Source organism: Phasianus colchicus, chromosome Z (assembly GCF_987193195.1).
Source record: "Phasianus colchicus chromosome Z, bPhaCol1.hap1.1, whole genome shotgun sequence".
Lineage (NCBI taxonomy): Eukaryota > Metazoa > Chordata > Aves > Galliformes > Phasianidae > Phasianus > Phasianus colchicus.
This window is the reverse complement of record NC_143476.1, coordinates 62409032-62434400: the sequence shown is the minus strand read 5'-3', so window position 1 is coordinate 62434400 and position 25369 is coordinate 62409032. Positions and strand designations below refer to the sequence as shown.

Below are 25369 nucleotides of genomic sequence, written 5' to 3'. Positions count from 1 at the left end.
AAAAAAATCAGATCAGACAGCAAAAAAGTCAATTTACCTGTCAGGCAGTTAACCACATAGTATTTATTAATTTACTTTCAAGAATTTCAATAACATTTCTGAAAGATTTCAAGCAAACATAAGTGACTACCCCTGGAACCAGAGAGATTCTTCTTCCAGCTTTCAAACTGCTCAACTACAAGAAAGAGCTAGTTTGAAAAAGCAAGGTGATACTCTTGTCCCAAGATCAAAATTCATCTTTTAAAAATATAATTTATGCAAAATTAATTTTTTAGACTAAATGATTGAAAAATATGTAAATACAAATATTAGAAATAATGCCCTCACATTTCTTTTCCCCAAATCTAGGATTAATTTTCAGTTTTTGAAAACATACCAAAATATAGAAAACTAGCATTGTTTTCCAAGTAAAATATAATTCAAGTCCACTTCCTCAAAATTTTCTTGACATTTACATACATTTTTCACCTGCACCTTCTGCCATTAAATTATGTTACATAAAAAGTGATATTTTTCACTTAAATAAATAAAATCATAACAAAAAATATTTTCTGAACCTACTGTCTTGAGTTTTTGATTTGGAAACATGACATTACTTCCTTCCATTTTAAATGGAAATTGAAATGGAATTACTTCCTTCCAATTTTAAAGAAGAAAAAATAACAGACAGACCTCTTACGCTTTGAAGTTAGTTTTGCTCATAAAATCATAGAATCATGGAATTGCTCAGTTTGGAAAAGACTTTCAAGATCATCAAGACCAACCTAAACCTAACCAAACAACCCTAACTTTAACAACTCATTTCTAAATCATGTCCCTGAGCACCACAGCCAGAGAGTTTTTAATTCTAGTGTACATCTCAGATGGAATATTCTTATCTACTGATCATTTTTGCTTATTTCAGTGTTACAAATTCTTAAATATATTGATTTTTATAGGCCACACTCTTGCACAGGAGAATGGCCAAATTCTCTTTGTATTACCATTTGTTGCCAGATAGCTTGTGGAATATTCATGTATGAAGATATTCAAGACCTATCTCGACACCTACCTGTGTGACTTACTATAAGATATCTGCTTTAATAGGTGGGTTGAACTCGATGAGGTCCCTTCCAACCACTGCAATTCTCTGATTCTGTGATTCATGGATACTATATCCTTTCTAGTTCTCCAGGTTTCCCACCAGAAATATGACTTTCTGTGCACTGCAAAAGTACTGAAACATTTGAAGAAGAACTTTTTCTCTCAGAGAGTGGTCAGGCACTGGAATGGCCTGCCCAGGGAGGTGGTGGAGTCGCCATCCCTGGCAGTGTTCAAGAGGCATCTGGATGAGGAGCTGCGAGATGTGGTTTAGTAGCTTGTGATAGCAGTGGTAGTGTTAATACGGTTGGACTAGATGATCTTATAGGTCGTTTCCAACCTTGTGATTCTATGATTCTATGATTCTAAGATGAAAATCTCAGTTTAAGGCAGAGTCATACATTCTTCCAATCACAGAATTTATCAGAGATCTTTTTAAAGAGGGGAACTGGGAGTGAGGGAGGAGTGCTCAGTAGGTGAAGATCATTTTCAAATAGGAGCAAATGTGAAGAGCCTGTCTTGGCACCTAATTAATTTTACAATGAAGATGAAATGCTAGATGTCATTGGCTGCAGATGCATCTCAGATTACTGCTTTGTGCACAGACACTTAAATAATTGTACAACATTGTCAATGTAAAAAGCTAAGGTATTGCAATTTGTATATCTTGTCTAGAGACAGAATAAGGTTGTTTCTAGCTATAGAATAGGCTCGTACATCTTCAAAGGTCACTATCTTTTCATAGCTAAACAAACAGTGAGACAGATGGCTCCTGTGAATGGCCTTAAAAGATACTATTCAACATTATGGTGTATTACAATGGTTCTCTGTCCTTATGTAAAGATTAGTCTGTTTTTCCGAATAATAAACTGAGAGTGTTTGGAAAGCCATTATTTCACATAGGAAGAACTCCTGGACTCCATCAAAAGAGGGGTGGCCAGCAGGGACAGAGAGGTGATTGTTCCCCTCTACTCTGCTCTTGTGAGGCCCCATCTGGAATACTGCGTCCAGGTCTGGAGCCCCCAGTACAAGAAAGACAGGGAGCTGTTGGAGAGGGTCCAGAGGAGGGCCACGAAGATGATCAGGGGACTGGAGCACCTCCCCTATGAGGACAGGCTGAGGGAGCTGGGCTTGTTCAGCCTGGAGAAAAGAAGGCTGCGGGGTGACCTCATTGCAGCCTTTCAGTACCTAAAGGGAGCCTACAAACAGGAGGGAAATCAACTCTTTGAAATGGTGAGTGACAGCAGGACAAGGGGAAATGGTTTTAAGCTGAGGGAAGGGAGATTTAGGTTGGACGTCAGGAGGAAATTTTTTACGGAGAGAGTGGTGAGGTACTGGAACAGGCTGCCCAGGGAGGTTGTGGATGCCCCGTCCCTGGAGGTGTTCAAGCCCAGATTGGATGGGGCCCTGGGCAGTCTGGTCTAGCATTAGGTGGAATGGTTGGTGGCCCTGCGTGTGGCAGGGGGGTTGGAGATTCATGATCCTTGAGGTCCCTTCCAACCCTGGCAATTCTGTGATTCTGTAACTTATTATTCTATGAATTTTAGATAATTCTATGGGGGTTTTATTTTTATTTTTAATATTTTTTAATGAATAGATCTGAAAATCAACATAATTTCTTTTCTGTTTTTCTGTATTTTGTTTAATTAATTTTTGAGTGAATGTTTTATTTTTATATTAAATGATTGATGCTTGTTTTGCAAATGAATTTTTCTTGACTTTAGCAGTGTTTTATGTAAAAGTTAAATTAATTCCAGTAACAAATATTGTTGTACAAACTAATTTTGCAGGCTCAGATTTAACAATCAGTTACATAGCCACACTAAAATTTTGTGAAAAAGTAAAAATTTATTGGACATTAAATTATATAATTTAAATATTGACTGAAGTAGGAATTTCCAGACATATATATTCAGAATAACATCTTTCAGAGAATTGCATTCTTTGAATGCTTTTTATGTCCTAATTCCTCAGCTGAGGATATTTTCATCTTTTTTATTTCATAGCCAATTTAGATTGAAGAAATAAGTTATTAGACTTCAGTAAGTGAATGACTGCAATGTAATATTCACTTACTATATGTAATGTCACTGCAGTCATCAAAATATGCAAAAATTAGGTTCCTGTTAGTGTCAATTGAAGTGCTTTTAGTAATTACAACTTAGCATATGCAAACTTGAAATTCCGGTATTATTCTGAGTGCAAATATTTCAGTACTGAGTGTAGTAACACTGCACTACTTTGTTTGGAGCTTTATGGTTTGATCTCTTATTTAAGAACTGAAAATAAATCTATGTTCAAATATTCATATATCTAAGAACATTTTTGAAAACATTTATTTTTTTCGTGTCTTCATAATTCACTTCCCTGATGTTCATTGTTCCTGCAGATACTCAAAGTGATCCTTTCTTATTCCACACAATGGAATATAATGACTGAATATTCATATTTGATCATATCTGTAATGAAATGAATTTAATTTTTTGTTTGTTTATTTCATGTTTTAGTAAGAAAACTTGAATAGAAATATAAATGAATGCATATAGGTGAGTAGAACACAAAGGTTGTCATCATTTTGTAACTAAGATGATAATAAAATACAAAATGGGAGAAAGTTTATTTTCATGACAGTCATCTATGTGTAGAACCAGATATTAAGAGCAGATCAAGATGCTTCAAGACAGAAGAGTATTGTTAACTTCCTCTGAATATACTGAGCCACAAGATTGATGTGAAATGGTCTACTTGTCAAGTGAAAGATGAAGTGGCTTACGATCTGCTGTCTGATTCCACCTGCCAACTGCCTCAAGGTTAGTCACATGGAACAGGAATTGAAAGAGTTCAACAAATCACAAAATCACATCCCCTTAGCATTTGTATTCGCAAGTAGTATGATGAATACTGTAGAAGAGTCTGTATAGAATTGTAATATGTTATTGGAGAATCTCTTTATACTGAACAGAAAGCATCTGGAAACAGCAGCACATAGACTGTGACTTGTAGCCACAAAATCTATGGAATAACTTCAAGCATACTGTCTAGGTCTACATGTCTCTAAGGACACTCTCCATATATCCAAGAAACGTCTGGATTTTGTGCAGAGGGACATGGCTTAGTGAGTACTATTTGTGATGGGATGGACTGGATGATCTTGTAGGTCTTTTCCAACCTTGGTGACTCTGTGATTCTTTGATTCTGCCTGTTGTTCCCTTTAATGGTATTCTCAGGTATAAAATGAAAAAGACAATTCTAAACACTTCATTTCAAACATCTGCCTGCAATCCTGCAGCTACATACATGTTTAGAATATGTGGATGCTTCTATGTAATTTCCAGGATGTTTAGAAATCACCTGCTGCAGGTTTTCCAATAACTGCAGTTTAACCTTTAAAATTTCCACTGGAAGAAGCTAGAAAATTTAAAAGATATTTTCTTGGAAAATTAATGCATAGATGCCAAACTCAGAATAGATTTAGCAAAATGCATTCAGATTATGCATCTTAAAAAAAAAACAAAAAACAAAAAACAAACAAACAAAAAAACAAAAAAACACCACTTGAGAACAAGAAAACTTCTAACATTATTAGATTCTAAAACAGTACTCAACAGACTGCAACACACTGTACAACATGGTAACATTTGGAGAAGGAAAAATGCAAGGAAAAATCTCAAACATATAGTGACCTATAAACAATTCAAACACGCAGTGGCTAAAACTACTTGTAAATAAAATACTCACTTTTCTTTTCTTAAGTTCTGACTTCTTAAATTTTGTTCTCAAGGAGGACCAGAAATAATTGGAGTAAAATTCACAATCCTCATGGATTGGAGAAGGGAAGGGGAGGGACGCTGAATGAGATGACGAAGTACTTCTCAACCTTCAGCTGGGAAGTAAGTAGAACAAGTAGGCCATTACGTGGAAAAGTGTGAGAACACCTTTCATGTTAGCTTTGAAATTCTTCTACTTCAGATATTTAAAACTCTCTCAAACAACCCACCACCAGTTCTGAGTTTCTTCTTTAGAACATAGAGTGGAATTGAAGGAACGAGTTTAGAGGATAGAAGATAATAAATACTAGAAAAAATTCTCACATAACAAGTTTCACTATGTTTTTATTAGGCTCTTCTGTATTAATCTGAATTAGAAGTGTGAGTATTGTAAGTGGACTAATAAATATGCATGTTAAGATGGTTAGACTTTTAAGAGCTAAACTGAGCTAGCAACTGATTTTTTTTTTTTTCTATACATAGAATAATCTCCACATTGGAAATTACAGTACTTTAAACACTAACACTTTTTTGTCTGTATTGTGCAAATTGATGTTCACTTAGATTTCAGAGGTAAAAGGCTTCTTTTCTTCTCCTGAAGTGGGAATTAAAATATAAATTGATTGACTTTGTTGCCTTTTATTGCAAAGTAATTAATAGTAATGAAGGAATTGGCTAACGTAGTCATCAAGTCACCACACCACTCTCGATGATATTTGAAAAGTTATGGCAGTCAAGTGAAATCATTGCTGGCTAGAAAAAGGCAATGTCACAATAATTTTCAAAGAAGGTATAAAGGATGAACCAGGGAAATATGGAAACTACCAACCAACCAGCATTGTACCTGCACTGAGAAAGATCATGGAACAGGCCCTGTTGGAAACTATTTCCTCTTGGAAACAAAGGCAGATGGAAGACAGACAGGTAATATGGGAAAACCAGTATGAATTCACCAAGGACAAGTCCTGCCAGACCAACCTAGTGGCCTTTTATAATGGTGCAACAGCATCAATGGACAACGGAAGAGCCACTGATATCATTTATCGGGATTTCTGTAAGGCCTTCGGCATGGTCCCTCACCACTCCCATCTCGTCAAACTGGAAAGATATGGGTTTGATGTGTGGGCTATCTGATGGGCTAGCAACTGGTTGCAAGATTGTATTTAGAGAATGGCATTCACTGGCTCTATATTCAATAGAGATCAGAGAGAAGTGATGTCATTCAGGGGTCTGTACTGGGACTGATATTCCTCAGTATCTTTATCAGTGACATTGACAGTGAGATCAAGTGCACCCTCAGCACCCTCAGCAAGTTTGCAGATGACACCAACATGTGTGGTGCTGAAGGCCCTATAGAGAGATCTGGATAGACTGAATCAATGCACTGAGGCCAACTGTATGAACTTTAACAGGATCAAGTGCCAGGTCCAGTACTTTGGTCACAAAAATGCCAAGTACTGCTGCAGCTTTTGGGCACAGTGGTTTGCAGGATGCTAGGAGGAAAATTATTTGGGGGGTGATAGATGACAGTCCTCTGAACATGAGCCAGCAGTTTGTCTAGTTGGCTAAGAAGGACAATGCCATTCTGTCTTGTATCAGAAATAATGAGGTCAGCAGGACCAGAAAGGTTATCCATCCCACTGACTTGGCACTGGTGAGACCATACCTCAAGTACTGTGTTCAGTTTTGGGCCCCTCATTTCTAGAAAATATTGAGGCCTTGGAACTTGTGCAAAGAACTATACAGTTCATGAAGGGTCTTAAAAGGAGGCAACTGAGATTTCTCAGTCCAGAGAAGTAGAGGCTCTGGGGAGACCTAATCACTCTCTACAACTACCTGGGGGACCTAATCACTCTCTACAACTACCTGAAATAAATTTGTAGAGAGGTGAGAGTTGCCTCGTTTCCCAGGTAACTAATGATAAGATGAGAAGTAATGGCTTGAAGTAATTCCAGCAGATGTTCAGATTGGATTTTAGGAAAATATTATTCTAAAATAGAGTGGTGAGGTATTGGAACAGGCTGCCTCAGGAGGTAGTGGAGTAACCATCCCTGGAGATTTTCCAAATTTTCATGCATAGATATAGTAATGAGGGACATTGTTTAGAGGGCATGTCTTTGATGGGTTGGAAAAGTTATCTCTGTGGTCCTTTCCAATCTTTATGATTCTATGATTCCATGAAATTCAAGTGTAAGCTCTGGCATCTCAGTCAAGGCAACCCCCACTACCAATGCAAGGTGAGAGACAAAAAGACTGAGGACAGCTCTGCTGAAAATAACTTGGGGATATTCATGGATGTCAAGCTGAACATGAGCCAGCGATGAACCCTTGCAGTCCAGAAAGCCAACCATATCCTGGCCTCCTTCAAAAGAAAGGAAGGCAGCAAGATGAGGGAAGTGATTCTGCCCCTCTACTCTGTGCTGGTGGGATCTCACCTGGAGTATTTTGTCTAGCTATGGAGTCCTCTGTACAGGAGAGACATAGACATATTGGAGCATGCTCAGGTGAGGGTGGCAAAAATAATCCAAGGGATGGAATGTCTCCTCTGTGTGTACAGGTCAAGAGAGCTGGATATGTTCAGAAAGTTTTCAGGGAAATCTAAGAATGACCTTTCAGTATCTAAAGTATGACTATAAGAAAGAAGGGGACAGATTCTTTATCAGGGTCTGCTGTGATAGGACAAGGGGAAATAATTTCCAACAAAAAGGAGAGATTTAGCTTAGATGTAAGGGAAAAGAGTTTTGTTGGGTTTTGTTTGTTTGTTTGTTTGTTTTGTTTGTTTTTGTTTGCTTTATGATAAGAATAGGAAAGAACTGGAATGGATTGCCCAGATACATCGGGGATGCCCTGTCCCTGGGTGCATTCAAGGTCAAGATGGACTGTGCTCTGAGCAACCTGATCTAGTTGTAGATGTACTTGCTCATTGCAGGGAAGACTGGATGACCTTTAAGAATCCATTCCAAATCAAAAGGTTCTATAATTTTATGATAATGCTCATGGAATTTCATGTTATATATTAAACAGCCACTATTATTTCTGCTGAAAATAAGACATTCATAGCAAAATAATCTCAACATATTTTTAAACATATTTTTCCATATTTCTTGAATGAAAATTGATTATATGTTTTAAAGATTTTTAGAGAGAAGGTTGTAATTTTGAAATACTACACATAATGATTGTGCTATCAGTGCTAACTTCATGAAAAATTCTGTAAATACAAAAGGAAAATTGTTTTCATTTGCCGAGTGCCTCTTCACAATAGGCACAATGAACAATAAAGTGATTCAGCAACTACTGGAAATTTCATATTAAAAAAAAAAAAAAAAAAAAAAAAGATCAACATCAAGCCTACTATGCTATTATACTTGCAGGAACTGGTTTTGTTAACAGCTGATTTCTTCCAAGGAAGAGTTTTCAGTGACATTCTTTAAGCCAGTCTGAACATAGAGCTGCACCACTGTATTTTATTTTAATATATGTCTTTTCATTGAAGGTAAATAATACACAGAAGGATGTAGATTCTTTCCAGACCAGTGTTTGTATATCTTCTTATGTGTACAAGACTTGAAATAAATCCACATCTTCTAAATACATATTTAAAAATTGTGTTCTGTACAAAATATTTGATGAAAAATGGAATAAAAAGCTAAGTCAGTATTAAACATTAATCCACTTCAAACCTAAGCACATCTGAAATATCCTATCTGTTCCTCTATGGGACTACCTACTACTATGTGGTCACTGTGGAAAACTCCAGAATGCTCATCTCTCACCAGCGACAAATAGTGAGGGCGTTAGCAAAAAGATCTTCAAAGTGTTGAAACAGGTTAATTGCACATTCAGGTTTTTGGTTGCTTATGTGAATCAATATTGTACTGCATGAATTTCTGTTGTTCTGTGTGTACTAATTTAAGATGGGAACACTGGACTGGTTGAGAAACTTGTAGATGACTTTGTTCACTTTCTTATGTGCAGTTTGTTCCAGAATGTGCTCCAGTTTGTTAACTGTTCAGTCTGAAAGTTGCCATTAAATGTCTTCCTCTGCTAGTCATATGCTTGGTTCATGACTGAATGTGTTCAATGTCAATGCATTATCTTTGTACTCGGACAGATGTTGTTCTTTTGCTCCTTAAATGGCCTTTATGTCCCAGCTATGTTAATACAGAGCAGTCATTTCATTTATCTGACTTTTTGTTTTACAAGAATAAATTATTCAGATGCTTTTTCTGTCTTAAGGTATATTATTTAGTCCAATGATATTCTTACTGTTATTATGAAAGTATTTGTTTCAGAATTTAATTTATATTTCATGAAAAGATCCAAATTGACGTGGAATTCGGTGAATTATTGCCAGTGTTTTGAACACAGATTTAATATTTCTCTATCTCTATTAAAAATAGCCACCAATTTGATTAATCTATCCTGTATTATTTTCTTTTCCATCATTTCTAGCTTACCAAACCTGATCAGAGAACAAGAATAGTTACTAGGCTTGAAGTGTATGCTTCTACCCTCTCAACCATGAAATCGTATCCAGTTTCTTTTCCAACAGGATAGTCAGGTTTCCTAGGCAGTATTTTGCTAGTATCTCCTGACTTTTGACCAGAGAGATCCTAAATCTTGTGCCAAGGGCACTAACAAAAATATTGAAACATGCTCATATAAACCTTAAGCCAACTCTACTGAATATTTACTTTAATAAATCTTGTGCCATTTTCTCTGAACAAGTGCCACAGTTGTGCTATAGTTCTTCATTAACAGCAGTGGTTCAGTAAGGTAAAAAAATACATTTAATATAGTTTTAAGAAAAAAAAAAAAAGAGAGAGAGAGGGAGAGAGAGAAAGATTTTTTACTGGCTGAGGTTTACTAATTTGAATATATTTCCCTCAAGAATGCCTACCCCTACTTGAAAAAAATATTTAAATGCCGGGTATTTAAAGATGAAATGTAATGAAATACAAAAACAAACAAACAAACAAACAAACAAAACAACATAAGAGTTGGACACTGTGTAGTTTATTTCTTTATTTATTTGCACAACAACATGTTTCCTCCATAAACAGCTTCTGGAGAAGTAATCATTACTGTTGAGCATTGTGCTTCTGATAAATCAAGTTGCAGAAAATACTTTTGAAGGTGTTTATTTTTCAAAAATTCAGAGAAATTCAGAGTTTACTGAGCCAATGTCTGTTATTTCTACTTTTTATTGTACATCTTAGGAGTGAGCATGTATTTAAGGAAGGAAAATTTTTGAACCAAATAAATTGATACAATTCTAATTACTGTATAATTTTACAAAACAAAGCAAACAAACAAACAAACAAAAAATCTCGTGTTTTGTGACTATGTGTAACATAGTCAGTGCAAATTTTTGATTTTTTTTTTTTTTTTTTTTTTTTCCCAAAAAAGGCAACAGATACATATTTTGGATTTGGACCAAGGACAGTGAAGTTTCTGTTCAGACAGCATTTACTGATGATAACTATTCCTACTGTTTGATAAGTTTCAAATTAAATTACAATGAAAAATGTGGACAGAGAATGCTTCATGATAAAAATTATCAGGTATCACAATGCAACTTGGAGGAACTATAAAGTAGGTCCCACAGTTACACCCACTTCCAATGAAATGTACTCAACAACTAAACAACATGTTTATTGTTATAGTTTAGTCTGGGATAGAATTTCTTCATAATATCTGGCATAGCACTCTGCTTTGGACTTTTTTTTTTGAAAATAGCAGTATTAAAACAGATATTTCAGTTGTTGCTGAATGTAGTTTAAAAAAAGCCAAGGAACTTTCAGCTTCTTGTGCTATCCTGCCAATGAGGACATTGAGGATGAACAAATAGCTGGGAGCACATGCTGCCCGGCCAGCTAACCGTAAGTGATTGAAGGGAAGTTACGTATTGTATTCTGCTGTGCTCAGTCACAAAAGCTGGGGAAGTAAGGAAGAAGAAGTGATGAAGGAGAATTTCCAATAAAACCATGATGAATCCTTCTCAACAGGAAATGGCTGAACATCTGCCTATTGATGGGGAGCAGTGAATTTATTCCTTGTTCTTCTTTGTTTGCAAACAGTTTTTGCTTTAACTAGCAAACTCTTTTAATCTCACCCCAAAAGTGTTTTCACACTTAGCCTTCTGATTTTCCTCCCAGTCCCACCTGGGGAGAATTTGTGAACAGGTATGTTGGGCTTTACTACCTAAAATGTTTAAAGTATAACTACTAATAAAAGTCAGTGTTGTCATCAGCAAAATGTCATAGTATCATAGACTATCCCAAATTGGAAGGAACACATAGGCACATAGTGCTTGAGATGAGTTTGCAGCAGTACAGAAGAGAACAGGGCAGTGTATTTCCTTGACCAACTAGGAGTGCTGGGCCCAATGCATCCCCTGATATGACTGGTCCTTTTGGCTCTCAGAACACACTGCTGATACATACTCAACTTGCTGTTAACCAGAATTTCCAGATCCATTTCCATGGGGGTGCCCTCCAGCCTCCTGTCTCAAGTCTATCCATAATTATCCTGTCATGGATGGAGAATCCTCCCAGCCTGCCACAAACATAGTAAATATTTGATTATTGCATACAGACCATTTTTATAACATTGAGAACAGGTCTTAAAATGGAGCTCTGGGGATTCCTGTGACTGACTTTCTGACAGCTTGTGGCAACTCCATTTATTGTGAAACATTATTGTAATAATATGAGCCCTAGATGTGCTACTAGTATGCATTTTTGGCCAAAAAGCCTTCAAACATAGAATATAACATAAAAAATCCGTATTGTGAATATCATTGTATTTTAAAGTTTAAGTGAATGGATTGTAGTGTACACACACACACATATTTCAACATTGTCAGGGAATGAGACATCTAATGTAACTTCAGTATATGTAGCACGTGGATCCTACAAGGCTTTAGATGTTTGTTACAATTTTTGTTGTTAGTTTAAAAGAAAAACACTAAACCAGTAGATACAAGTGAGCAATAGAATCATAGAATCACCAAGGTTCAAAAAGACTTTCAAGAGCATCCGGTCCAATTGTCCACCAATCACCAATAGTTCTCACTAAACCATGTCCCTCAACACAATATCTAAACTTTCTTCAAACAACTCTGGGGTCGGTGACTCCACCACCTTCCTGTCCAGGCCATTCCAGTGCATGACCACTTTTTCAGATAAGTAGTGTTTCCTAGTGTCCAGCCTGAATCTCCCTTGGTGCAACTTGAAGCCATTCCTTCTAGTTCTATCACTGTTACACAAGAGAAGAGATCAACACCCAGCTCACTACAGCTTCCCTTCATGTAAATGTAGAGAGCTATAACGTGCCCCCCTGAGCCTTCTCTTCTCCAGAGTGAATAATCCCGGATCCTCAGCCTCTCCTCATAAAGCCAGTGCCCAAGACCCCTCACGAGCTTCATTGCCCCTCACTGGACATGCTCCAGGGCCCCGATGTCTTTCTTGCAATGAGGGGCCCAAAACTAAACGCAGTACTTGAGGTGTGGCCTCACCAGTGCTGAGTACAGAGGGATGATTATTTTTCTGCTCCTGCTAACAACGCTATTTCTGATACAAGCCAGGATAACTCCGGCCTTCTTGGCCACCTGGGCACACGGCTGGCTCATGCTCATAATACTTAACCATCTTTGAGGAATTTTTAAATTCTGATGCATAATTTCTCTTTAAAGTATTTCAGAAAAGAAAAGTGGCTCATTATTCAAAAAGATAACTGTAATACTGTATTATAGAATAAGACTTGGAAAGCTATTATTTTTCCCTGTTTCCAAATCAACTGTTAATTTTCACATGCTCTAAAACTGTGGATCAGTTACCAATCTGGATGGCACACAGTCTTAAGGGTTAATGTGGTCCAAGAGTACAGAAATTAAAAGCAGAAGTATAAAATTGGAATAAAGTTTGGTAAATATTTAAGAATTTTACTACAACACTCATTCTAAGACATTCCAATTTAAGTAATATGAAAGGTGTTCAATTCCTGAATCACAGAATCATAGGGGTTGGAAGGTGCCTCAGGAGATCATCTAGTCCAACCCTCTGTTAAAGCAGGTTGCCAATTAGAAGTTTATGCTAACCAGAACACTGAAGACTTCAGCTTCTCCAAGAGAATGTGTAGGTACTCCTTCTCTATCAAAGCATGTAAAAGAATTTCTTAGTTTAAAACCAGTTTTCTGCAGTTAACACTGTATTAATTATCATGTAGGCAAACAGTGTTGCCATAACAAGAGCTTTCAAACAGAAAATACCTTTCTTTTTTTTTTTTTTTTTTTTGTCAGAATAATCACAAACACTGGGTAGGTGTTTTGCTTTCTATGAGGACAAAATTATTCTGCACTACATGTACACATTGTAATATTGACTCAATACTGAAAATTAATTCTGATACATATAATTTTTTTTGTTCATTTTTTAACTGCATATTAATGGATAGTATGAAAATTAAAAAAAAAAAAGAAATCAACTTATTAAAAATGTAGTGAAATTTAAATATTAAATATCATTGAAAAGATGAAAACTATTTCAATTAGAAGACTATTACAAATTATTTTAATATTAATATATTAATATTTTAGATTATTTTAATAAAAAAAAAACTTTCATAAGAGCCTTTAGATATTTAAAAGTACACTTTTGCTATCACTGAAACATAGTTTGCAGAAAAATCACTTTTTTGTTGTTTTGTTTTTGAGTGTTCTCTAAATGCCTTTTTTTGTCCTAGAAAATAGTCTATGTATTTTTACTCAGATCTATGTGAAAATTACTCAAACTATAAAGCATTATGGAGAAATGAAAGGAATCAAAACAAAAACAAAGGTGCATAAAAAAAAGTTTTTAAAAGCTATGCATTACACAGTGTTTTATGCAAGAATATATAAAACAGAAATTCTTGAGATTTCTATTTCCCAATAAAATATTCTTCTAAAATAACTGAATAAGCATTTCCATATTACATTTTCAAAACTGAATAAAAGTTTCTAAAAATGGCACCAGTATGAGTGACTCTATGTATTTACAAATTAAGATATGTTTCTACTCATTTGCACATTGTCAGCTCAGATAAATGTATTCCTGATGCATACAGTCACAGTTCAGACCTGTTATTTTTCTCTCCAAGAGCCTCATGAAAATTATCATTTTTATTGAAAAGAAGCAGTAAATGCATAAATTAACAACAGAGTTTTGGGAAGTTTCAGCTACTTAGAAGACAAGAATAATGACAAAATTTCTGACAGCATCTTGACTAGCAATTCACAGGAGGCTTCATTGATTTTTGACTCCAAGTTCATTTTCTCTGTAATGGTAGTTCAGTGAGAAACTCTCATATTAATTTGACCAATGACTGGCCAAAGCCTTTGGTCAATGTTTAGATCTCAAAACTTGCGCTGACAACAGTTGCTTTTCAACTCCTCATAAATCTAAGAACACAAAGATATTCTGTGATGTACAAAAGTTTAAAAGAAATATTCATATTTAGTAAGTGGTAATGTTAGCCAGCCGAGGTATCAAACCATAAAATCTAATACTTATCTACATTGAAACAAGGCCTTTAAGACTGTGGAAGGCAGATATTATCTAAGCCCTTACAGAGGGACTGTATTTAACACAGGCTGTTTATCAGTTAACTGATGAATACAAAACTGGAAGTCGTGTAGCACAGAGAATAAGAAAATTAATTGTTAGTAGTTGCTGGATGGAAAAGTAAGTATGAGATCCATAATGTGTATTAGACTAATTCTGTAAACATATCTTTTACTAGAGGAATTTAAGTAGAAGGACGGAAGGAAGTAAGCCTTGCCCTCTGTTATGGCTGAAAAGTGCATGGTGGGTTCAGTGTCTTAGTTCAAGTGGTTATAGTATTTGTCACCTAAGCATTTAAGATCGGAGAACCTTAGATGTCAGATACCAAGGGATCCTGGTATGCTGAAGTACAGAACAAAAGTTACAGCAGAGCATAGACACTGTAATAACATCACAGGGATGGGAAGTTGATAGTACTGTGAAACTGATAGACTGCATAGTAGACACTCCTAATCAGCAGCTTTTCTGTTTTCTGTTGCACCAGTTGCAAGGAAGATATGTATGAGAGTACCTCAAGCTCCATCTGAAAATAATATAAAAATGGCTCAAATAAGAACGACTTCGGGAAAGACACCCTCACACACAAGTCAGGAGGACACTTCTGGGATCAGTCAATGGGCTGAGCCTCTCTTCCAAATATTGGTGCATACTAGGTAACATTTGCATGCTTATTTATTCTGAGTGCTCGACCCCGGAAAACTTAGAAATCTCTATATAGTTCTTCAAAAATTTAATGTGTTTGAAGTTGATTGTATTATTCACACTCTCGATATTCACATGCACTCTGCAGACAGTGTATCACCAGTTACAAAATAATTTGTAATCTATTGTTTCAATAAACAGTGCTATTCATTAAGCTAACCATGAGAGTTTGTATTGGACATGACCAAATTGGTTAAAGTGAAACAAAATCTATCAAGGACAAAAATAAAAGGATCGTAATACAAAGAAGCTGTTAAGTTGTCTAATCAAAGTGATAAAAAACACCTTCAAAAACAATTAGAGTAGTAGTTCTGCAATCACAAAATAAAAAATGGAAGGAATATTAAAGGAGGAAGGGGGGGGGGAGGAAAGCAGAGCAGAGCAGGACAAAGTAATAAGGTACTTGTGCTAAACTAAAATAGTAGATTATCACAGCTTTATAATATATGAACAGGTACACCAAGTAATGTTGTCTAATGGTACTTAGTGTATTACCATTTCATTTATTAAAATAAAGAACTTGTTTTTGGTAGGAACCCTGAGGCTTATAGATTTTGAGAGAAAAATAAAAAAAAAAGTTCTTCATATGGATGGATAAGATTTTTATAGCTATATAAGAAAGATATTGACAATTATGGTGGACATATAAAAGGGAAATTTTACATGGCCAGCACTGTAAGCATTATTTTCATTAATAAATGCTAAGGCAGTAAGTTGTGCATGCCTATTTTATATATTTAGACATCATTATTACACTTCGATAGGGAAAAGAATAAAACTTCACTGACAGCCTATGATTGCATGGTTACTCAGAGTTTGAAAATAGCAAGTGTCTTCAAAAGGCTTCACTGCCCTTGGAAGCAATTCCTGACAGCATGCTGATTGAGGAATAAACCTCATTTACAATTTGTCCAGCAGGACTGTTATTATGGAGGAGGATAAATTCACACCTCCTGAATTCCCACCGAAACAAAATAAGGCTTCTGTTAAACTACAAATATAGTTATATTTTCCCTCTTTTTACACTCTTCTCAACTACACTTGATGAATACCTGTGCTATATTTTAATGAGCTGCTGTCAAACAAGTGCATGAGATTAGATAGCAGATAGGAAAAAATAACAAGGCTCAGTGAGTTTTTCATTCAAATTCAGTAAATAGTAGGCGTGTTGAAGAAGTTTCCTTAGAATTCTTTTAAAGCAGAGGTTAGTGACACCAAACAATGAAATAAAATATGTATTCTGTGTCAGTAATAAAAAAAATTTGCAATTCAGGGAATATTTAGCTTACAGATTCCAAACCAAAAATAAAGCTACAAAAAAGGATACACTGAACATACAAGAATGCTGAACATGAGATTTAAAAAAGTGAAAAGTCATATTACTACATCTTAGATCAACAAGTGCTGAGTGCCTGTTGATTTTAAACAAAATGAGGCCTTTTGCTCAGTAGATAATAAAGTAGTGAACCAAAGACTAATTTGGCAAAATCTTGCCATTACTTGATGACATAATCCGTATATAAAAGTTTATTTGCTTCTTCAATAGTTTCTTTCAAGTTTTGTGATTCTGTATGTGAAACTGGAAAATATATATAAAAATAATTCTGCGCAACTCAGAATTCAATCTACACCAGTGATCAGTAAACCATTTTTAGATATTTCAGTAGTAGATGTTCATGCAGATGTGTCATTTCTAAGATTAAAAAAAAAAACAAAAACAAACAAACAAAAAAACCCTTACATTCACATAATTAAAAGCTGCATGCATATAACTGTTTCTGTTTCTTATTCTCACAAAGTGTAAGGAGCAAATAATGGACTCTTTAATCTTGTAAATAAAAATGGAGGCTCAACTTTGAAAATGATAAAAAATGTTTTTAGATTGAATAAGTTATTAATCAAGTTCTATATATGTCATCAGTGTATTTATCAGTGAATTGCTTTCACTGCTTAGTTTTAGCAGTTTCTGAAAAATGGCATTGGTGTACAACTCTGAAATTTGTAAAAAAAAAAGACATTCATAAAGATTGAGTTTTCTTCATAATCATGACAAACAAAAAACTAGATCTGATAATCAGTCCTGTTTATGAAACAAAGTGTTTCCAAAGATTAAGAAAATAAGATGAAACATTTACATGAACAACCTCAGAAACAACAACAAAACACTGTCCAAAAATCACTGGAAAGAAATTGTAGTGTTATAAGGCATAGTCCTTTGTATGGCAGATAGTCACATTATAATGTTCTTCTATAAGCTTACAAAGCATTATCTTTAAGCTAAATTTCAGAATAATGTTTTAATTTCTAAAATTTTTTGTATCAGTGTGATTCTAATATATAATTTTTTAATTTCATAATCTATTCAAGTGCTTTGTTCTTACAATGTTGTTTAAAATTTAAGCATTCTGTTCTTTCCTTGTGACCTAAGAATCTAGAAAGATTAGTTGCATCTGTTATTTAGACTGCTTTACTATGTAAGAAAATAAACTTTTCATTGACACAAATTGGATTTAAAATTACTTTCTATTGAAAAACAAACAAACAAACAAACAAAAAACCCTAAACTCTCACAGATAGAACACCAGTGAAGAAAAAGCACTAATAAGGAAAAGACCATGTAACAAAAATGAAAGAAAAAGATATAATTATATAATTATTTCTAGAGAACTTTTAAATATATTCTAATATATCTATATACATATATAGAGATATAAGGTAAAGCTAAATTTTGTATGAAGAAACTTTCTGTGTTGAATGTAGTTGTAAAAGTTTTGACAGCAGAGGGGCACAGAAGTGGCCTCTATGGGGAGAAGTTAGGGCTGCCCTATCTACTGGAGGGACACAACCTATTCTAGCCTGCTTCAAAGGACCCACTGCAAGCCATGACTGGAACCATGGCAGATGTGTTTCTGTGAAAATGTAGGGCAGGAGGGGAAAAAAAAAATGCAAAAAGTATCCAAACACAAAGAGAGAAAGAAGAGGAAGAAATTAGTGAGAAACAATGGCAGAGGTTGAAGGGTTTTGATGGGGTTCCTGACAGAGCAGATGTCCGACATCTTAAGTACTGTTTTCAATTCTGGGCCCCTCAATACATGAAAGACATTGAGGCACTGGTGCATATCCAAAGAAGGACAACAAAGCTGATGAAGGATCTAAAACACAAATCTTAAGAGGAGTGGCTGCAGGAACTGAGATTGTTCAGCCTGGAGATGCAGAGGCTCAGGAGAGACCTTAACACTCTCTACAACCATTTGAAAGGAAATTACCTCTTCTCCCACTAGTAGTAATAGGACCTGAAATAATTATTTTAACTTGCACCATGGGAAGTTCAGGCTACATATTAGGAAAAAGCGTATTCTCAAAAAGAGTGGGTTGCTATTGGAATATATTGCCAGAGAAGTAGTGAAGTCATCATCCGTGGAGATGTTCAAGAAAACAGTAGATGCCTCACTGAGTGACATGGAGTACTGAACGTGATGGTGGCAGGTTGATTGTTGGACTAGATGATCTTAGTGATTTTTTCCAACCTCGATGATTTTATGATTCTGTAGTTCTATGACTCTATGATCTATTAGCTGCTGGACATTTACAAGAAAATTCAAGATAGATTTTTGTAAAAGCAAAAGAAAAGATTTGGATTTTTTGTAAGTGAAAAACATGGAATGTGATGTAACACAACTGTAAGGCTAGAAGTCTAATTTGTAAATTCTTATTTTTATGCACAAATTGTTTTTATGTAGAATCCTAATTTCAGATAGAATATAAAAAGTTTACTGTTCTTCAGATTTTTACATCATTCATTTTTGTCTACTCTAAACTGCCATTTCACATATCCATAAATAAAAATGTATTTAAAATATTAGTCATTTTTTATAGGTTATTATGAACCTATTAATAGGAACCAGTAAAGACATTATGGATGAATTTTGTTTCAAGTTCTAAGAGGAATTTGTATTTTTATTTTTTTTTTAAACACCGAGATTAAATTGAAATGCTGTCAATTATCAGTAAGGTTACTGCTTTCTACTTATTTTTTCACCTATCAGCTCTGAAAGAAACCACATACCTATCTCTTTAAGATGTCCTGATGGATATATAAACATGGCATTAATTGCTCAGTGGAATTGCTGGCTTTAGTCTCAAAGTCCGATCCTTTGTGAATTCTGATTGGTACTGATGTTTACTGAGTCAGTCAAAAACTTTGTATTATATCAAAGTCTATCTCAATTCTCCATAACTGCAAATTCATGTAAAACTTAGAGACTTTCTTACACTGATCAAAACTATCATTTTAATGGCCTAAGAAAAGTACAGACAGGAAGAAATAGTTAAGTAACTACAGATTTAAGACCTTAACATCATCAAAAAAATCTTAATTTTTAAAAAGAAAGAATGATACAAGCAAATAATATTTATGAAGAGATTAGGTCTTTCTCTGGCTTTTAATCATTATCTAGCTTCCTAGAATGCAAAACAATTTAATTTATGGGAGCAATGGAAAACCTGATGGATTCTTGGGACAGTTTTCATTTAAGAAATAGAACCAGTCTATTTGGTTACATACATTTGTACTTCATAATTTATTCATTTTGCTCTAAAACTCTGCCTTCTCTTTCATTAAAGAAATATGTGTGACACATTTGTGTATACTAATGAGAAATATCTGCATGCTTTTCATTCCTTGAATTTGTCCAGTTCCTTTATGGCTGTATGTGGGACTAGTGCAGCCATCCGTTTGTTTCCAATGCTTAAGAGAATACTAATCCTTTTGTATGCATGTGCCAGGAGGACATTCAAAGTATATAAAAGAATGCTCCAGAGTTAAAAATGAAGATCAAGATTTTTGTTGAAGCATATAAAGTATCACAATGCTAACAGAATGTATAGACAGGAAATTCATTCAGCTCAACAGCATCACTTTTGGTGCTTTAAAAATAGATCGTATATATATTTTTTTCTGATGGACTGCTTAATTCTATGAAGCTCTGAACAGTAATTTTTCCTTAGTATTTCTTCCTGGTTGGCCAATATGCTTTAAAAATTAGGATGATCAGAAGACTCAGGCAAAGGATGAAGTCTCTTATTGAGTGGACACAGGTGTTGTATTAGGTGCCCTCGGGGCTATGGGATGTGATGTGACAGGACCTCCCCTGCTCAGTGATTGGATAATGCATGCTTAAGGAGTGTATACAAAATAGGAGATGAATGTATTTAAACAGATGCCATGTGGTAATAAACGCCATTTTTCTGTCCACCACATTGGTGTATGCTGGCAGTTCTTGATCCTGATCAGGGACTGATCAGTTAAGCAAAGGGTGATACAGCGTAATCTTAACATTTGTGGCAACACACAGGTGCCCCCTGTGAGGAACGCTGTGTCTTTTTACCCTTTGCAAGAGTGCTATACCGGGGTGACGACGGTGCACTCAGCCTGCAGTAGTGCGGGGACACGGGGTGACGACGGGGCGCTCAGTTTGCAGTGGTGTGGGGACCTGAGGTGACGGCAGGGCACCTGCGGAGGACTGCAGAGGTGATGGTTTGGTTCGCGAGCTTTCTCCGGTGCTGGGACTTTTACTATGGAATAGGTCATTAAGGTATTGCTTCAATTTTGTCAAGATCAATGCGGGAAGAATGCTCCTTCTAAGAAGGATGTTCACGTTGTTATATACCGGTTTGAAAGGGAGGAGGCAATTAAAGCTCCCCAAGAGATTCTCGATCACAGGAGGTGGGACGATCTCACCTCCGTGCTCGCACAACATGTTATGAGTGATCAAAAGGATTGCTCAGAGCTAAAAACTTGGGGATTAATACTTCCCCGGGGGAAGACTCACCCAGCAGCACAGCTAATGCGATAGACCCGGGGGGGTGGGGGGTGGCTCTTTCTTGGTCAGGGGGTGAGGCTTGTCAGCCGGGGAATAGCCTCTCTTCCAGATGCCCTGAGGCCAAGATGGCGCTGGATGATCTGACCACACCTGCACAATCACCAACGGACCAGCAACCATTGACCCACTTATCAGGTGGCAGCACCTTATCGCAAGACCTTGAGTCCCCTCCTCCATATCCTCAGCAGTTTTTGTATCCTTCCCTGTGAAATTTCACCACACCTATAAAGGCGGAGACAGAGGCGGAGACAGAGGCAGAGTCGGGGGTGGTGCGGATGAGGGGCGGTGGGTCCGCTCTTCGTCTGGGGGAGGAGAGTAGGTGGGGTGACACCCCTGATGGGGCAGGAAATACGTGTGTCAGCAACTGGCAAAAGGTTAGAGAGCCGCTGCAAGAAAGGGGCTTGGTTACCATATTCCCTGTAGTAGTAGGGGAGGAGGGACCGGAATGGGTCCCATTGGACCCAAAGGGAATTGCGCTGTTAATAGAAGAGATAGAGAAGAAGGGGTTGAAATCACCTCTAACACTGAACGCATTAGAGGCCCTAACTGAACCAGGCCATATGCTCCTCTATGACATTGAGAACCTCATATGCATGGCACTCAAACCTGTACAATATACACTTTCAAAAGAGGAATGGTTGATTGAACTCAGGTGGGTAATAGCAGCTGCACAAAACAATCCAGGTCACCCTGTGCACGGCACGAACATGCTGAGACTTACAGGATCAGCAACAGGCATGGTTACCCCACGCGGTCAGTTAGCTCAGTTGTGCCCAGGGGAATTAATAGCGACTACTGATGCAGCCTTAGGGGCCTTCAGGAGGTTCGCCTGCCATGCAGAACCATCCACACCATGGACAGAAATAATCCAAGGCCCGACTGAATCATTCCAAGACTTTGCCAATAGGTTAATTAAGGCGGTTGAGGGGTCAGACTTACCCAGGGCTGTTCATGGCCCTGTAATTGTGGACTGCCTTAAGCAAAAGTCCCTTGAGGATATTAAAAATCTATTTCATGTGGCCCCTGGAGAGATCACCACACAGGGAGAGATCATTAAATATGTACTAGACAAACAGAAATCCACTCCCTTGACTAATGAGGGCCTGGCAGCCGCTCTTGCTGACGCAATGGCAGTGGCTTCAATGTCGCCTAAGGGTCCCTGCTTCCAGTGTGGGCAGTACGGCCATATTAAGACCCAGTGTAACGCCATTAAGGATGGGGAAAGGGACAGTGTCTCCTGTCAACTGTGTGGAAGAGGGGGACATAATGACAGTGTAGGATCTTTAAAATGCAGCTGCAGGGAAACAACAGGGGGAGGGTGCCTCAGGCCCAGGGCCCCTCCCACAACCATCAGAATGAGCCAGTACAGCAGACGTCCTTGCCCAACCCACCAGTTCTGCCAACCCCGCTGTTGAAATTTATAACACCCCCACCGTGGCATTAACCCTAGACTGCCAGGACTGCCCACTGGTCAGGATTTTCATGTCGCACATTAGCCTGCCGCCTGAATTCTCAGGCTGCTGTTCCATCATGGTCACAGCCCTTCTTGACTCAGGGGAAGACGTTACGATGATTTCAGACAGAGTCTGGCCCAAGGAATGGCCAGTGGGCCCGACTAAAGTCCTCAGAGGAGTAGGAGGGTCTATTTCCGCTACAAGGTGCCTAGGAGAAGTAGAGATCATTTTAGTTAACAGGGACGGCTCATTGGAGAGAGCCGCTCTGCTCGTCCTGCTCATTGCTAAAATCCCAGGCATGCTGTTAGGGTGGGACTTTCTGAATAGGGTGGGTGCACGTATCACAAATTTATAATAAGGGCCACTGTCTGCCAGCTATCTTCTGCATACGCGACACCCTTGCAGTGGAAATGGGATGCGCGCCCATTTGGATAGATCAGTGGCCTCTTCCTCACGAAAAACTTAAAGCACTCACACAATTAGTCTCACAAGAACTTCAGTTAGGGCACATAGAACCCTCTCTCAGCCAATGGAATACTCCGATCTTTGTCATAAAGAAATGCTCTGGTGCCTTCCGCCTGCTGCATGATTTACGAGCAGTCAATGCTCAACTTGTGCCTTTTGGAGCAGTGCAGCAAGGCGGGCCAGTACTGTCAGCCATACCCAGGGGATGGCCATTAGTGGTCATTGATATAAAGATTGCTTCTTCTCTATTCCTCTTGTGGAAGAGGATCAGGAAGCGTTAGCTTTCATGGTACCAAAGCTCAATAACCTGGACCCCACTGAGAAATTTCAGTGGCATGTCCTTCCACAAGGGATGACATGCTCTCCCACTATTTGTCAGCTAGTGATGGGTAAAGTGTTGCACTCAGTTAGAAGAGATTTCCCTCAGTATTTGATCTCACATTACATGGATGACCTCTTGCTCGCCGCCCCTACTGAGTTGGGGCTACAAATGCTCGAATCACAGGTGATGACCATGCTTACCACCGCTGGGTTCACCATTTCGGAGCAAAAGATAAAGAGGGGACCAGGAGTGGAATACCTGGGGTATAAGTTTGGCCCAGAGATGGTCCAGCCAATGGGTCTTACCATTCAACCACACATTAAGACCCTATGGGACGTGCAGAAACTGGTAGGAGCCCTTCAGTGGGTTCGCAGTGCCCTGGGAATATCTCATCAACTAATGAAGCCCTTTTATGATCAGCTAAGGGGTTCTGACCCAAAGGAACATAGGGACTTGACCACCGCAGCTTGGCAAGAGATCATGCATAGCTACATGGAGAATACATTTGCTCGGTACAACCCCGATTCAGATCTTGAAATAGCAGTGACTCGATGCGAGGCCAGTGTGGCCGCCATTTTGGGCCATACTCTTAATGCCAAGCCACAACCTCTGTGGTGGTTGTTCTCAGTGCAGCCTACGCGAGCTTATCCCTCATGGCTCGAGATTTTAGCAATGCTACTCAGAAAATCCCGACAGCTATCATTGTGGGCCCTAGCAAGAGAGCCTGATGTGATATATCTGCAGAGCTCATTTTGTGACGTGCAACTGCTCCCTGAGGCCCTTCTCACAGCTTTAGGGAGCTTCGGAGGGAGCATTGAGTTCTCTGACTTACTTCCTATTTTCGATTTAGCCAGACCTCTAGGAATCTCTCTTTGATCTCATGTCCTGACTTCTCCACTCAGTGGACCCACTCTGTTTACAGATGCTTCTTTGACTATCGGTCAGGGGGCAGTGGTTCAGCAGGACACGGATAACAGTTGGGGAACTGCTGTATTTACTAATCGGGGGGCTAGTGTGCAGATGTTTGAGATAATGGCTGTAGCGATTGCGCTTTGCCTCTGGCATGAGATCTCATGTAACATTGTCACTGATTTCTGCCTTTACAGCCAAACTACTTGCCCGTATGGGTCAAGAAGGACATCCGAGCTCTGAGGCCGCCGGCCTTCTGGAAGAAGCCCTGGCTTCTTGCTCAGCCCTTGTGGCCATCCTGCATGTCCGCAGCCATTCTGAGGTACCAGGTTTCTTTACAACAGGATGTTGTAATTTGTCTGCCAATGCTGTGGCAGACAAAGCCACCTGTACACTTGTTTTCACAGTTAGAGAAGACCATAACCTTCATGCTCTTCACATAGGCGCTCGTGTGCTGGCCAGAACGTGCTCTATTCCTTTATCTGTAGCACGCGATGTCGTCCAGGCATGTCCCCACTGTAATTCAGCACCAGTGATAGGAGCTGGGGTTAACCCTTGTGGTCTTGGACCACTACAAGTTTGGCAGACAGATTTTACGTGGGAGCCACGTCTGTCTCCCCACCCCTGGCTCGCGTTTACAGTGGATACTTCTTCTACTGTCATCATAGCCATGCAGCATGCCAAGTCTAACTCGTCCGCTGCACAATACCATTGGGCTGCTGCCATTGCTGTAATGGGCTTACTTAGGCAGATTAAGACCAATAATGGGTCCTGCTTCACCTCATACTCAACCCAAGAGTGGCTAGCACTATGGGGCAGGCGATCATAGAGCATGCCAATCACCTCCTCAAGGACAAAATATGCGTCCTTGGGGAGGGGGAGGCATATAGGTACAAGATCCCTGTTGCCAGACAGGCGGAGTTCCTAGCAAAAGCTCTGTATGCCTTGACTCACTTTGAACGCGGAGATTGCATTCAAACTCCCATACAGAAACACTGGCAACCCAAGATCTTAAGCGGGGGGCCTCCGGTCAAGGTTAGAGTGGACAGCAGAACATGGGAGACAGGCTGGAGGATACTAGTATGGGGAAGAGGATATGCCACAGTAAAAACATGAAGAGACGGGCAAAATTGTATGGGTCCCATCACAGAAGGTTAGACCGGACCTCAAAAATAACACT

General features: G+C 38.1%; 1 protein-coding gene across 1 annotated transcript; it reads left to right on the top strand.

The window, feature by feature from the left end:
• Positions 1 to 21314: 21314 nt before the first annotated feature.
• Positions 21315 to 22454, top strand: LOC116239096 (uncharacterized). The gene has a single exon (XM_031609105.2). It carries the CDS (start codon positions 21315 to 21317, stop codon positions 22452 to 22454), a length of 1140 nt encoding a protein of 379 aa, XP_031464965.2.
• Positions 22455 to 25369: the final 2915 nt, after the last annotated feature.

Excerpts from the sequence above, each read along its gene's own strand:
- LOC116239096 (XM_031609105.2), top strand. The coding sequence starts at position 21,315 with ATGAGGGGCGGTGGGTCCGCTCTTCGTCTGGGGGAGGAGAGTAGGTGG.